Source organism: Ascidiella aspersa, chromosome 3 (genome assembly GCF_963924565.1).
Source record: "Ascidiella aspersa chromosome 3, kaAscAspe10.2, whole genome shotgun sequence".
In the NCBI taxonomy this organism is placed as follows: Eukaryota; Metazoa; Chordata; class Ascidiacea; order Phlebobranchia; family Ascidiidae; genus Ascidiella; species Ascidiella aspersa.
Genome location: NC_139449.1, coordinates 10,917,905 through 10,933,292, shown reverse-complemented (window position 1 = coordinate 10,933,292; position 15,388 = coordinate 10,917,905). Strand labels below are relative to the sequence as shown.

The 15,388-nt window shown below is 35.6% G+C and overlaps 3 protein-coding genes across 3 annotated transcripts; 1 reads left to right on the top strand and 2 right to left on the bottom strand.

Annotated features, from left to right (window-relative positions):
- Positions 1-533: 533 nt before the first annotated feature.
- Positions 534-2,102, bottom strand: LOC146159947 (uncharacterized). Its single transcript, XM_083384892.1, has one exon. The coding sequence runs from the start codon at positions 2,100-2,102 to the stop codon at positions 534-536; it is 1,569 nt and encodes a 522-aa protein (XP_083241018.1).
- Positions 2,103-6,211: 4,109 nt separating this feature from the next.
- On the bottom strand, positions 6,212-10,138 carry LOC146159946 (alternative oxidase, mitochondrial-like). Its single transcript, XM_083383861.1, has 6 exons — positions 9,456-10,138; positions 8,604-8,918; positions 8,371-8,524; positions 8,110-8,283; positions 6,727-6,917; positions 6,212-6,408 (listed from the first exon to the last, which is right to left on the bottom strand). Exons 1-6 carry the CDS (start codon positions 9,588-9,590, stop codon positions 6,283-6,285), a joined length of 1,095 nt encoding a protein of 364 aa, XP_083239987.1. The 5' UTR covers positions 9,591-10,138; the 3' UTR covers positions 6,212-6,282.
- An 889-nt stretch (positions 10,139-11,027) lies between these two features.
- On the top strand, positions 11,028-14,856 carry LOC146159945 (nuclear receptor-binding factor 2-like). The gene is made up of 7 exons (XM_083385425.1): positions 11,028-11,249; positions 11,784-11,909; positions 12,305-12,398; positions 12,539-12,693; positions 12,895-13,046; positions 13,281-13,375; positions 14,020-14,856. Exons 1-7 carry the CDS (start codon positions 11,175-11,177, stop codon positions 14,349-14,351), a joined length of 1,029 nt encoding a protein of 342 aa, XP_083241551.1. The 5' UTR covers positions 11,028-11,174; the 3' UTR covers positions 14,352-14,856.
- The last annotated feature ends 532 nt before the right edge of the window (positions 14,857-15,388 follow it).

Below are 15,388 nucleotides of genomic sequence, written 5' to 3'. Positions count from 1 at the left end.
AAGCGCAGTGTGTAATTTCTTTGTCGATTATATTGAATATTTCTACCTTTTGAAACATATTCTATACGTTATTAAAATAAGGGTTTGTGGTTGACGTAAACATAGGCCTAGCCCCGAACCGGAACCAAACCCGAACCGCTAACTCGTGCTGTAAAACCGGAACAAACCCGGAACATTTAGAATGTTCCGAACCGAAACCGGAACTGAACCGAACCTGAACCGGAAAAGTCAAACGGTTCGACTCCCTGAGAAAAAGTCAAAATTTACATGTTTGGTCAAAATTTTTCAAAATTACTTCGTCAAAATCGATTAAAAATGCACATAAATCGTTAACAAAGTAAAAATAACTAAAGTCATATTTTTAAAATTGTTGTTCAGTTAAATTTTTATTCGACAAAAAATAGTTTTGAATTATATTTAACGACGTTTGAACTGCATTGTATCTTCATTAGAGCAGGATACGGTATACGCGAGCCGGTAGAATTAAACACCCAGGCCTGGTTTATCAGATTAGGTTTTGAACTTCGTTTCCATCATATATATGCTGGTCCCACGTCTTGCTGAAGAGCAAACGGAACTGAGCGAGCTTTACAAAACACAGGCTTCGTCGCGGATTTGAATTGTACCTCTAATTCAAAGTCCTTTAGACAACCTAACTCTTCTTTAAACAGGTCCGGAAATTGACTGCAAAGTTTCCGGCAATCTGTTTGTAACTGAATATCAGGTTGAGTATCAACAGATAAAGCACGTACGGGAACAACATCGGTAAATATCAATTTGTCCACTGATATTTTTAGAGACTGAATAGCATTTCTCCCAAGTAAATCAAGGTTCGGTATCTTAGATACGTGGAACTCTAGCGTACACTTGGTTTCGTCATATGCTGCTTCTGCCTGAAAAATACCGATTAGTGGCACTGAATGTTCTGTCGCCGAATTGAAACGGTAAGTAGGCGTCTCCAGCGTTGGACTGCCAATTCGCTTCCATGTATCAACAGATAAGAAGTTTCCGGTAGTAGCAGTATCAAGCTCCAAGCAACAAATCTTGTTTAAAACGTAAATATTGACGTCCAGCTTCGGAGTTGACCTCCCAATGCTTGAAATAGGCTTCACCGTATGAACCATGCTTAAAGGTTTTGTTGACGCCAGTTTCTTTCGACAAGCTACTTCCAAATGACCGATACGTCTGCAAAACTTGCAAGTTGAACTTCGGTGACGACATGTGGAAGCAAAATGTCCAGACTTGCCACAGCGATAGCAACACATGTTCGTCTTGGCTTTACTGTCCCTCGAAGCATAACTTGCGGCGTCCTTTGAAACTTTAGTATACGGAGACGGACTTGGCTTCGCTGCTTCGCGTACCTTTTGAACAGAACCTCGGTTTCCATATACAGTTTCCTTCGCAACTTTAGCAGCATCCTCCGTTTGAATGGAAACTTCGATGGCTCGCGCAAAACTGAGCTCATCAGCCTTAATTTTGAAAAGTGCCTTGAGAACAGCCTCATGGCCGATCGAGCAAATCAAGCGCGTGCGAAGTGCCTCGTCCAACGGGTCTCTGATTGCCGAAAAGTCGCAAGTGGCTGCCTCAAGACGAATGCGTGCAGCCAATTCTTGAACAGTCTCACCAGGCTTCCGTTGCATATTACTCCAAAACTTGAACCGTTCCCGAATGACGAATCGCTTTGGGTCAAACTGGTTCTTCATAAAACCCTCAATGTCGCTAATAGATAGATCATTAACACTTTTGGACGGGCTGCCCTGAAGTGCCAAGTTTGATAACAGCTTGTAAGTTGTAGGAGTTTGGTTTGTTAAGAAAACCTGAGCCTTTCGTTCGCTTGGGACCGCGTGTGCTTTGATAAACGTGCTGAACCTCGACCAATAATCATTCCATAACTCAGACGTAGAATCAAATGGATTGAAACTTGGTACTGCTGCGGAAGACGTAGCTGCTTGCGGTAACCCAGCCTTTTCCACCAGAGCCATCATTACATGCATTTGTTCTTCGTGGCGTCTTGACTGTTCTTCGTGGCGTTTGGATTGTTCATCCTGGCGTTGTGCTTGTTGCTGTAACTGTGCTTGCATGAGCTTCAGTATTTCTTCCATTGCGCAAACAAAAGTAGTTGGAAAAGTCAAACTGCGTAGATACCTCGTTCAGAAGACCTTGAATCCAATATCCTCGTCGCCAAAACTCTGTTGTGTTTCTAACCTTTGTTTGCCTTGCAAGAATAGTAAACAGAGTCCAAGTAAGTAACTGGTTTAATTCGAATGGATATAACACAAGAAGGGCACGAGCATTTATAGGCGAGTAGTCGCGTAATTTACATTGCGATACAACTAACGTACAACACAAGCAATGATTACAAAACACGTGACTAGAGCACGCGGCTCAGGGGCCGCGGGCAACCTCTCTCAGGAGAACCACGTGAACACTCCATGACAGAACAAATGTATTAAACAGTATTTGCTGTCTTTCTTCGCTAGTAATTTGCAAGGCACTTCGTTTTTTTTTCGTTTTTGTCATGGTTTAAAAAACTGTTCGCAGCGGCGTGCTTTTAAAGTAATTGGGTCACGCGTCTTAATCTAATGCGAAACCAAAATCGAGTGCAAAACGCCGTTTTTCGTCTTTTGTTTGGTCGACCGTAAACGCTGAAAGTTGTTCTTTTTCGTTATTTGTTTAGGTTGACTGATTAGCAAGTGTGTATTCTACAATTTGTTTTTTTTTTGCCTGAAGTTACCGTGTTTCGCAGCTGGCGCCTGACAGTATTGTTGACGACGCACGTGGTCGCTTTTGCAGGACGTATTTGGCTGTTTCTGATTAGTTTTTTTATCACGTCTTGCAATCACCATTCCATGACGTCATAATGTCACTGTTTTATGACGTGGTTATTCATTAAGTCAGATGAAAAATAGGGGAATTCCCTAAATTGAAAATTCAGGACCCCTTTTTTGATTTTCCCCTGATTGCCCCCCCCTGGAAAATTTTCTGCGGGCGCCCCTGACTGGGTATATAATTCCGATCGTTCTACATACAAAAATAATGGTGAACGCACTTTAGATTTTCGGATGTGATATAAATACCTTAAGTTTAAGTGTGCCACAAAGTTTAAAAACCCATGGTATTTCTAAAAATGTAAAGCATAAAGAATGCATATCTAACCGTAATTAAATTGTACCTTGTACCGCTCTAGTTAAGAAACAAAACTCACTCAATTTTATTCAAACACGAACACCGACCACGACTAAAGCGATTGGTTGGATATGTAAAGTTTACCTTTAACTTGCAGGATAATGAATCATTTTCGAGATGAAGAAGCGACTGGGTCGACATCTAACTTAACTGTAATGTCTGCTAAAAATCAACACGCTTCTTCCGTTCAGACATGATGCCCAAAAATTCTTTCAAATATCCTTACTATTCCATTTTGTTCGAATGTTAAAGTTCTGTGATTTTGGCATTACAGTACTGACTATTACAAATTTGAACGTACAAAAATTGTTCCTAAAATTGTGCACCAGCCAAACATCCATTGTCTATGTTCTTTGTGACGCAACACATCATTTTGGGAAAACGTACTCACTCAGAAAATTAGAAAAAAAAAGTATTTTCAGGACATAAATTTAGTTAGATACTCGCGCACGTGTCAAACTTGGCTGATTTTAGCTCGCGTTGCAGGTAAATCTTTTCACACACGATGTGCCTTATGCAATTATTGCCGAGGCATCCACGACTTTTTGTCGGTGAAACTGTATAACAAGGTATTTTTTAGTAATTTTGCTTGTTTCCAGACAGCATAATTTCACTCTAGCCATTTTTTCTTACAAAAAAGCTTAGAAAGCGTATCGTCAGCACGTTGCGCAGTAACATTCTTCAGACGTGAACCGAACTGGATTTCTTGCGAGTAATTTCGACTAATTTCCTAAAAATATTGTTTGAATTTTTTTTTTCCAATTTATGGAAAGGTGTACCTTTCTTTTTTTAAATTATTAAACTATTGCTTTTGAATATCCCATCAAAAACTCGAATCCTATCTATAAGCAGGGGTTAAGGTAGAACAAATTGCTTACCGGAACGCATGGACATTTTCAGAGATGATGTCAAACAGTTACGCCTAAAAAAGCGATCTTAGGAACCTGAGGTCATCGTTCGATGTCAATTGTCAACTATAGCCCGAAGTGCATGGATCGTTGAGAAGATATGTTAAACGTTTTTTACGTTGCATTTCTGTATTAAACGTATAAAGCAAGAAATGTGTGCCTGTTCCTGAAATAAAACTGGATGCACATTATTGTGTTTAGCGGAAGTATCTAATGCTTTTTATCGTACCGCGCGTATCGTGTTTTAACTAGACAGAATAACAAGTCCAACACAACGTATCGTATCAACGTACTAGATGCGCCTAGCACACGTATCTTATAAAAACTTGTAACTTATCAAAGCTTATCATAACTTTAAGTAACGTGCGTATAGTAGCCTAACTTATAGTAAAGTATCGTATCAACTCACGGGTTTTATGCAATATAAATCTGAAAATTGCAGCGTTACAGTAAATAATAACTAATATAACCATTTACATAAAGCAAAATACGTAAACCTTTTAATGTTCAGACTAAGTTTTACACAATCCCACAATTTTTTGGGGGGCATTTTATTAAAAATGTATACTTGAGTTTAGTTGCACATTGGCGTCCGAGTTTGACCAAATACAAGTAAAATAAAACACTTTTAGGTGCAATTGCCTCAACGTTTAAAAGCTTTACAAAAGAACCTACTTGTGAATATTTAGTAAAACTTTAAAAGCGATTTTGTATGATTTAAAATAATGTTAGTCAAGATCGTGTTACGTTGTACCAAAATCGAAATAAAACTAGAGACGGTTGTATTAGGAGACTACTTTTAACGCAAAGTAGCAAAGCACGAAAGCAGGGTCGCACCAAAGTGCTGCGGCTATTGTGTAACCCTAATGGAGCAGCACTCAACAACCTCTCTATGTTTTGTGCTTCAAATATTTTTTAAAAAAATTTCAAAACTAATTTAACCCTCTAACTAAGACAAAACAGGTTTAAAAAGCAATAGCTATATGTGCACAATAAACAATGTACTTTATACGTACTTTTTCTAATGTATTTAAAAGTTAAAATGAATAAGACCATACAATTGGGTATTGCCGAATACACTTTAAACGTAATAAAAGTAACCAACAAACCCGTCACGACTATAGAGTTGTGCAACACACCAATGAGGCTAAAACGGTAGCGTCCGTAAAATTGATGTTTGTTGATTACAAGTACAAAAAATCCCAAAAAAAATATTTACCGTAATGAACACGAATACTTCGAAACAAAAATCAAGAAGTGCAATACACAAACAATGCTCATTTATAAAGCATAACACGGCATTAGAAGGGTTAACAGTTAAAACAGTGGCGAGACACAAAGTGGACAAAACACATGATTGACATTGCAAGATAAAAATATTCTTTGCAAATTGTAATATTTAAAATTTATACGGTTAAGCATTTTTTTTAAATTTTTTTATGAAATAACACTTTACATAAAATATATCAGATTAGTTTACCTTTGATTGTAAACAATTAACGAAGTGTGAACACGCCCTAAAAATATATACTTACATTTTAAAATATTAATTTGAACGCGTGGCGAAAATGAATATCGTAAGAAGTTTCATCAAACAGAAAGACGGTGGCAATATAATGTAGGTAGAAAAGTGTAAAATTTAAAAGTATTTTTTACTGGGGCAAGTTAGATTTCCAAAGTATATGATCCAAGCATTCACCAAGAGCAATAAATAGGGAAATATGATAATATCGTATTAGAGCACAAACCCCGTTCCAAGTAGTATCAGTGCTCTTTTAATCCAAAGTTGATATCGGTGCCGATCCAAAAGTAACTGAGACATGATTAGTGATCCAACGCAGGGTTTTGTACTTCGAAAAATAAATAAGAAACTACAAAGGGGTGTAGTAATTTGGTCCTGGATATAGGATTATCTTATTAACAGGGTTTGGCAAATCATGTAAGTCGCTTCTCTATATTAATAATGGCAAGAAAGGCGTGTTGCATTCTTGCACGCCATTTCAACCTTGGTCTTTCGTGCAAGTTTAGTAAGACTAAAAATTCGACTCACTACTGATGTTTTAATCTCAAACCTTTTCGACATTAAAAGATTTGAATTGAAATCTAGTTTCAGTGAGTGTCATTCACTACAAAGTTATCCAGGCACAGTGTTTCTTTCAGGTGACATGCTGTTCTTAGTTGTACGCAGCTACTGCCCTGGAGGGTAAGGATTTTGGTCATCTGGTTTTATCGAGCTTAATGTGTGGTTGACTGTGCGATGGTGTGCTTCGTCTGCTCTGATAACCAGAATAACGTCTCTCATCATTGCGTCCAACTGAAACAAACGTAAATGATAAGTTATGGCTAATGGGATTTTTTTTTCAACTGTTCTATCACAGTAAGGCCCAGAATCCAACACTAAAATAAACAAATACAGATATATCAAATTACTATTTAGCTTGATTTGACACTAAAGTGCTTTGAGTTTTTTGTTCTTGCTAGGCCAAGATTGGCTGTTTGACAGTCTGTACAACACATGCCATGTGTAGTAAGGCCTCCATTATATGGTAACTAAACCAATATTTATGATTCATAGTTAATATAACATCTCGTTAGATCAACCAATAATTTTGGTGATTAAAAATCAACTTACAGGAAGTTTCCAATATTCCACTGCAATTTCTGGCGCCTTCATTCTGCACCACATCTTCAGCTCTTTTTCGTCGATTGCTTGCAAACAGTCGGTGTAAGTTTTGACCGCTTGTTCTTCCAGGTATCCAACAAGCCGATGACAAAATCTCGGAGATACTAGGTATGCCAAAGAAAAGGCAGAAACAAAAACTCCTAAAACAAAAAAGGCATTATTTTGGGTAAATCCCATGCTTTAAAAAAGTTCAGCAGAATACGCCGGCTAAAATAAACCAACAGTGTAAAACAGTGGTTCTCAACCTTTTTGTTCTCGCGACCCCTTTTAAGTTTTCGATTAATTGCGCGTTTTTGAAGTTTCGTGAGCCCATGGTTTTACTCCATCCAATGTTCAAAATAAATTCGGCAAAATTGAGACAGAAAGCGAACTGTCCTAATGATTTACATACCGTCGGACACAGCACTGTAAATTAGGACAATTTATCGTTTCTGGATCGAATTTTAGGCCATCTGGCAACCCTGGTTTGGGCGTCCATTCATTTTTATTAGACAATGTTTGACTGAAGCTACGCTTGATTCATTACTTGAAAAGTGTAATGGTGACGTCATAAACGCGACAGGTTCACTGCAGCAAAAGCCACACAAAGACAAATGTTAGACTGGCAATTGCTTCTGCTTCTTTTATACTGCTAAACTTTGAGTTCATATTGCCTAAGTCTTGTGATTATTTTCTTTTTGAAATTCTACACGGCGTCCCCCAGACAACCCCTTGCAACCCACTTGGGGGTCGCGACCCCCAGGTTGAGAACCACTGGTGTAAAAGTATGGTAAGCATTTAATGAAACCTGCAATCCTTTGAATGTCATTTGTTCCCTATCCCTTTTTAAATTTTAGCTGGATTACTTATCAAATTGCGCGGGACTTTTAAATAAACACACAATTTTGTCCCAATAAATAACATTTTGATTATTACTTATTTTTTAATTTTGTAAAGCAGGGGGTGTAACATAAAATCTTATTTCCCTTGGGGCCAAAAAATGTCGAAAAAAATGTGCATTGATGTACTAATCGATAAGGGGAATCTGTGAATCTTAGTTTAAAAATAAAAAAGGCAATTTTACATCCATAGTAGTTGCAAGCCCATATATACGTAGTGTACCTGAAGCAATGACAAACATATTAAAAAAGATTACCAACTGTTATTGTCAGTAGACTGACAGTAACATGTTTTGTTAAAATGTGCCGCAAAACTAATTGCAGAGTAATCATAAACAAAGCTCATTACATATGTTTCACTCTGCATGCCATGCATTACAAAACCTGTTCTGAAACATTATACCCTTGTCAGCCTAAACCAATAATTATAAATAACCCCTATTTGCAATCTTACCTTGTGCCATTATTATGCAAGACTTCATAATAATTCCAGGATTTGCGACTTTCATAAAAGTCATTAAATGCATTCTTTCATTTTCTGCCTCTTCCAACAAGGTATGTATCCAACCATGGTCGCGTTTTAGTTTTCTTAAAGAAACCAGATGCCGTACCATTGCTCCTACCATTCCTGTTTTTGCAAACATAATATTTTTAAAAATATACCTTTCAAAACAGAAATAAAAAAATTTGACAAATTTTAGTGCAATATATGTACCTGGAACACCAGCAATTGTTTCTAGAAAAATTACTCGTTTCAACCATTGTTTTTCATCTAAGCGACCAGTGTATTTACCCAAAGTATAACCAGAAAAAATATCAAACCCAGTGCGTAGACACATCACAGAATAGTAGGCAAGCTTATCAGTTTTCTGCAAACAAACAAAATTGCACCAAATCATAACACAATATTTAACACAAAATGAATTTCTGTGGTAATATCAAGCTTACATCAAGGGGAGGTTCATGTGTTATTTGTACTGACTCCAATTCTTTTGCATTCCAAATAGGATGCGGAAGTCGGTATCCACCTTCCATCATGCCCTTGCCTTGTTCAATGTCTTCTGATATTGGATCAACTGCTGAAAGTCCTCCAGTCTTTGTTTGAGTTTCAGACACATTATCTTTTAAATTTTCTCGAAAGTGTGGGTATGTTTCAATTCTAACTTTTTCTTTTCCACTGCTGTTGCTATTATGTTGCTGACAGGATCCACCAGAAACACCACTTCCAGCCAAATGAAACCATTTGGTTTGAATGCTTGTAAGCTGAAAAAAATGTTTCAGCTGAATTAATTTTATTGCAAAAAAAATTAAACATAAAATTTCATTAAAAGCATATTTTTGTATTTAATTAGATAAAATATTGAAACAGAGTTACATCTTCAAACATTAACCAAAAACAAAAATGATTCTTTAAAGCAGTTTAATAAATAGTTCTATTTGACAGCATATTTAATTCTTTAAAAAACAATTAACCAAACAATGAAATCATTTTTGTTGATGCCTATTATTTTGCTTAGCATCATTGAATTTAAAGGAGCTAAACTTTTAACGGACGCTATTTTAAACAGGTCATAAACTTTTGAAGGTGTCAGATTTCATTAAATCTTATTTTTATCCAACTAACCAGCATTTGCTGAGAGTTCACAAACCCAGTGAGTTTATGCAGTGTTTAATGTTTAATTAAAAAAACACAATGTTAAACTTTTTAATAAAATTACAGTTTTCAGCCAAGTAAACAAAATTGTAACTTGGGTCATTGAGTCTATTATTAGGTTGTCATGTGGTAAAATAACCACTTACCTTAAAAGGTGTTGGAGTGTGTGTCAAAAGGTGTGGTTGTAAATAATAACTTTGTGCAAGAACAGCAGACCGCACAGCACCTCTTGCAATCATGTTCACCACTAGTTTATCTCTGCAAATAAAACAAGCTAACATTGATAAAACTTTTCTGAAGATTGAATATATTCAAGTAAAACAACAATATCTATACCTAAAATAGTATAATTGAAAGAGTCTTAAGTCTAACAATATTATGCTTTGAAAATATGGTTTAAATCCAACTTTTGTCGCTGATTCTAAAATTAAGTTTATTCAAAGAACACAGGAAGGACTCCTTAGCCACTTTAAAGTAAGTAATGCTATCCATATTTATCATCTCATAACACTATGCACTAAGAATAAAAATCAAATCACATTCATCAATGGAATTTATAACAATAAAATTATGAAGTAGAATAACAGTCAGGGAACACCCTTTCAATTATAAACAATTTGGTATTTTATATTCAAACGCCAAAGCACGTTTTTTGTGACCTAATAACACACAACTTAGCGCTTTCTTTTGTTGCCGTACGGTTGACAAGAGGTATGTAAAAAACAAAACAATATTTGTTGAGCGGTGCTGGACAAACATCAACCTGTACAACAGCCACATACCAGGTTAAGTAAACTGTTATGAACGAGTGCATCGCAACTACAGTTTAAATCTACAAGCGTTTTGATCACGTAGCTCGAAAGAGATTGCTTATTTATGCGATTTTGTCGTGCGTTACGTCACTGCTCCACAAATTTCAGCAGATTGCGTCAGACATTGATGACGTATGAAAAGTTTTCGCTATGTCATTGTTACGTCACTCCAATCCAAAGTCTACACTCAAGGAGACTGCAATAGTGTTTTCAATTAATATTTCAAGCTATTTCGCTGTTTATACATCTCCGAACTTCAATAACATAACGTTTGAAATTTGCATGTTGAAAGAAGTGAACCACAGAAGCACACGGAAATTCGTTTTTAGATCGAACTGCAGTCACAAGGGAGGAACAAAATGACGCACATAGCGCAGTTTTGTGGTACACGCCGACGCCGACGCCTCTATTATTCAAAAAAAAAAAAAAAAAAAAAAAAAAAAAAAAACGATATTCATTTTCGCCACTCGTTCAAATTAATATTTTAAAATGTAAGTATATATTTTTAGGGCGTGTTCACACTTCGTTAATTGTTTACAATCAAAGGTAAACTAATCTGATATATTATTATTCAGTCAAGAAAGGCAAAATGAGAATCAAGCAAAGTATACAGACTTGAAACAATAGGTGGTCCATAGTTTTTGGAAGCCTAAACATTTTTTTTAGATATATGACTGACGTAACAAAGAATTAGGGAAGGAAATGTTTTACGGGTGCTTAAAACTCCCTGCTGAACAGAAGGCTTGATAAATCGATTTAAAAACGTAACGTTTCGAGCAGGGGCGCACCAGGCAATGTCGCCTAAACCTTATTTTTACCATAATTTCTATGAATGCAGATATTTTTTTTCACGCATTACTGCACCACTAGTAAACATTTTTATGCACCAGTGGTTAAAATCGTTTCCTGAAAAAACCTTGTTTTTGACTCTTATATCTATGTTATAGTTTTGACTCTTATATCTATGTTACCCTACGTTTGGTGAGTGTTTTTTTGCCAAGTTTGTGTTTTGAGAACAACGTGCAATTGTTTTACCTTATTTATTTCAACGTTATGGCAAGCAAACGGGATTCCTCGCCTTTAATTTGGTCTGCTTGTGACGTGTTTCACAATAGGCCAGTAAATAAGGTAGGTACAACACAAAAAATGTCGTAAGTCGCTATTTTAAATGACCTAAATCTTTTAGAATAAATACATGACCTGACTACGTCATTTAGAAAAGTGACTTTTAATTTGCTTGGACTAAAGTCATTTACTTAAACGACTTTACTGAAATGAAAGTGCTTTAATGGGATACTTTTAGCAAAATTGGGTATTTTAGCTAACTGTTAAATGTCAATGTCATAGATATTAACTTGGTGTTTCGCTTTTTGATGTTGCTGTGCAAAATATTTTAAAGAATTTAACACATTCACAGTTCACCAATTTTATAAGGTAAACAAATGTTTTATTTTAATGTCAACGCTATGCCTATATAAATAGACTTGCTATTTATATAAAAAATGTCTTGACACTCATTCAGTTTGTACAAAAATTGACTGGGTACTGTCAATATATATGTCAACTTTTCATAAACCCCTTAATTTTTTTTATATCATCTTAATTAATTGATTAGACAAAAACATCACTACTAAAATAATAAGTTGATGAATGATTTTGCAGGCCCATCTCGAGGAGCGATATGCAATGCAATTAATTGAGCAATGCAAGTGGGATGATGCTATTGGTCATTACAAAAGGGCAAGTCAATACATATTTCAAGCTATGGAGGCCACTGTTATGACTGAGGTATTGTAGTTATTTTAAATATTGAAGAAATGTAACAAGACTGCATCCATAATTGTATTACTTGACAAATTTTCTAAAGCACATTTTATCATACAACTATTCATACGACTGAGATACAAAATATATTTAATATCTATTTATGTGATCTGTGTGTTTATCTTTTTTTTTAAATAATTTTGATTTAGACATTGTAACATTGACAAACATATATTTTTTACCATTGTCACCTGTAAAGTTCATTGCATCCTGTTATTTCATTGATATTAATCTTTAAAACTATATTGTACAATAATTATGGAAGGCCTGTAACTTAACTTCATGTCACTGCACCAAACTAGCTATGTAAAATGTAGGCCTTCAGTTGAAGACCCTTTGAACTAAATTCATTTTTACAGGTTAAAAAAAGCTTACAACTGCAGTATGACAATTACCTGCATCAGCAGGAGGTTGTTGAAATTAGAAGAAGAGAGGCAGCCACACTATCAATAGGTGTGTTTTCTTGTACTATATTTTTTCATTTAAAGGCTCTGATATTTTTGTTTTGGGTAAATATTTAATGTGTAGTCTGATTTTACACATGATTTAGAATTTATATTCCTTTCCACACATTTTTACTTTTACATTTTTAGAAAACAAAACACAATTAGAAGATGGTGCTAGTTGCAACACAAATGCTACAAATGTTACCCCAGACAATAAAGTCCAAATGAATAAGAAATATGAAGAAATGGCTGTCCCAGTATCCCACTTGAAAGATTGCCGTGAACCAGATTCACTTTTGCAGGTTTGTTAGTGAAAAAAGGTTAACAGCTTTGTTTAAAATATTACACTGTGTTTGGACAAAAACTATTGCATTTAAATGTAATTTTGTTACACATGCACCAATATACATATAACAGGTATATATTTATTTACATGTTTTATAGATTTCATTTAAGGAGTTGAAACTGTAACATTTTTTAATTTGTATAATCTTTCTTTTTAGTTTCTAACACCGTCAAAAGTTTTGGGTAACCACAGACGATTTCCTAAGGCTGTTCGGGATAGAATTGAAGAGTTAGAAATTCAAAATCAAAATCTTATAGAACTGGTTAAGACAATAATTGACGAAAAAGAAAAACTGGAAAACATCAATAGGTAATTCCTATGTTACCATTGTACAATCAGGCCTTACTATAACGTTGAGTGTGTATTGTATATAGTCTTGTCTCTCTATGTTATATCTTCGCAAAGTTCATACTAAGGCCAAAATGAAAAATGATTGTCAAAATGTAAATCAAAGGCTGTATTCACAACCTTAAACGTGACTTTTTGCCTATATTCAAAATTTAATCTTAAATTTAGTAATGACTTGTAGTTTTGTTTTCACAGCTACCTAACTAAGAAGAACGGTGAACTACAGGAGGAGCTGGCTGACATTAGAAGCGAGCTAAAGAGTTGTTTGCAAACTCAGGATGCTGACACTGGTAAGCACAATATCGAGAACCCACGTTGTAAGCTTCCACAGCTTTATCACTTATTTTGTCGGTTTAATTTCTATACAAGATAATAATTCAACAGCCTCCTCCCCCCCAAAAAAAAATAAAAAATTAAACTGTAACTTGTTGCCAATTGTAATTTCTCAGAGTTTAATACACAACTGAATATAGGCCTAATAGTTTTGCTTATAAAGTTTAAAATTAAAATTATTAAAATCAGTCAAATCGAAAGTTCAGGCGTTTGTGGAAAACATTTACATGTCTGAGTCTAACTTGTGGCTAATCTTTACTAACAATCATGGTGGTTATCATTCATTTTGCACATCGCTGTTTGAATTACAGCAAAACTTTTAAACTCCTAATTTTTTGTTCAATAAAGTGGTAAAAACAGGAAACCATTTAAGTTAAAACAACTAAATATGTGTAAAGTTTTTAAATTTTAAAAACTGACGATACCTGTTTTGTAAGGCGCTATATTGTTAAACAGACGAATAATAAGAAATAATCTGACATGAAAACATATTCGTTTTATGGTCTGCGGAAGATTCCTAAATTAATATAAGTTATAGAAAGGGATGCCTCGGAAGGGTTTTATAAGGTTTGTTAGTTGTAGCTATCCACTCGCGTTGCAGATCACGTCGAACAAGTCCAGCCGCCACACTTCTTCACCGACTCGGCTGAGACGCCCATGTCGATATTACGTCATCATCCGAGCTGTTTCGAGTTCGACGAGCGACTGCGCATGCGTCACCAGCTCGACTGCGCGATGCAGGACGTCCTCCTTGAAGAAGAAATGACCTCTGACACTTTGCTTAACGATGACGTTTTAGAAAGTCCAGCCAATGAGGATACTTCAAATCTAGAAGCAAATCGCCAAGGAGACAGTTGCAGTAGCGAAACGCAAAATGTAGCCACCAATGCTGAACTAAAGTCCGTGAAATACGAAGAGTTGGAGGACACGTGATGTCCTTTGTAGGATTTTCTTCAAAATATACGTAGTAAAGCGTACATTAAGTTATGTGACTCATTTTCCACGCGTTTTTAAACTTTGGCCGGCTCCTACAAAGACTAGAGTGGTTCTTAAACTGGTGGGCGCGCCCCCCTTGGGGGCGTGCGAGGTTCACAAGGGGGGCGCGAAAATTGACACAATCTCTATTAATTATGACTAAACTTTATGGTGATCATTGAATGGACACCATCGAGTTATCACACATTAGTTTTTTCTGTCGTGTAGAATATTCCTGTTGATTTTAAGGTTAGTATTTTCGTTTTGTGAGGAGATGATTCCACAAAAACTTTATGCTAACGCATTAATCACGTGATTAAGTTACCCGCTCTGATCGGCCATTCGAGAAAAACATGGTGTGTGCCGCACGCACGCATGTTATTAAAAACGATAGCCTATTTGTTAATACCAAAATTTGTTTAATTTTTCGTACTGTTTAATAAATAGCTCGAATATTCACAGATGAAGTGCTAATACTGTTAATTGTTTGAAAATACTGTTCATTGTTACGTCACACACTACCAGGTTTATGGCTTTTTAATCATTTTGTTTTCGCTTTTGTAGAGTTTTTGCGTGTTCCAGATTTAAATTTTTTTTGAAAAATTATGTTTTCGGCTTAAGTGTCACATAAAAAACAGTTTAATAAGTTTACAAAAGAATTGGACAAGATTTAGGGGCTCCGCAAACACTCCAAAATTGCAACACTAAAATTGCTAAAATCTGGGACTTCCCCTAACACGATACTCGTTTTTCTTAAAAACACAGAAAACCTTGTAATTTTTATATTAAACTAAAGCATCACTAATCTATTTTCCAGTTTTATGTAACTCAAAATGTATTCTGAAAGCTCCCAAATCCATACTCCACCCCGCTTTTAGATATTCTTGAGTGTTTTTAAGGTCCCTGATCTGGAATTGGCCACTAAAACCGCGGTAAATTTGTCAGAAAAGCCGCGTTTCAAACTATGGCAACCCTAGGTTAGGCTGGGTGAAAAA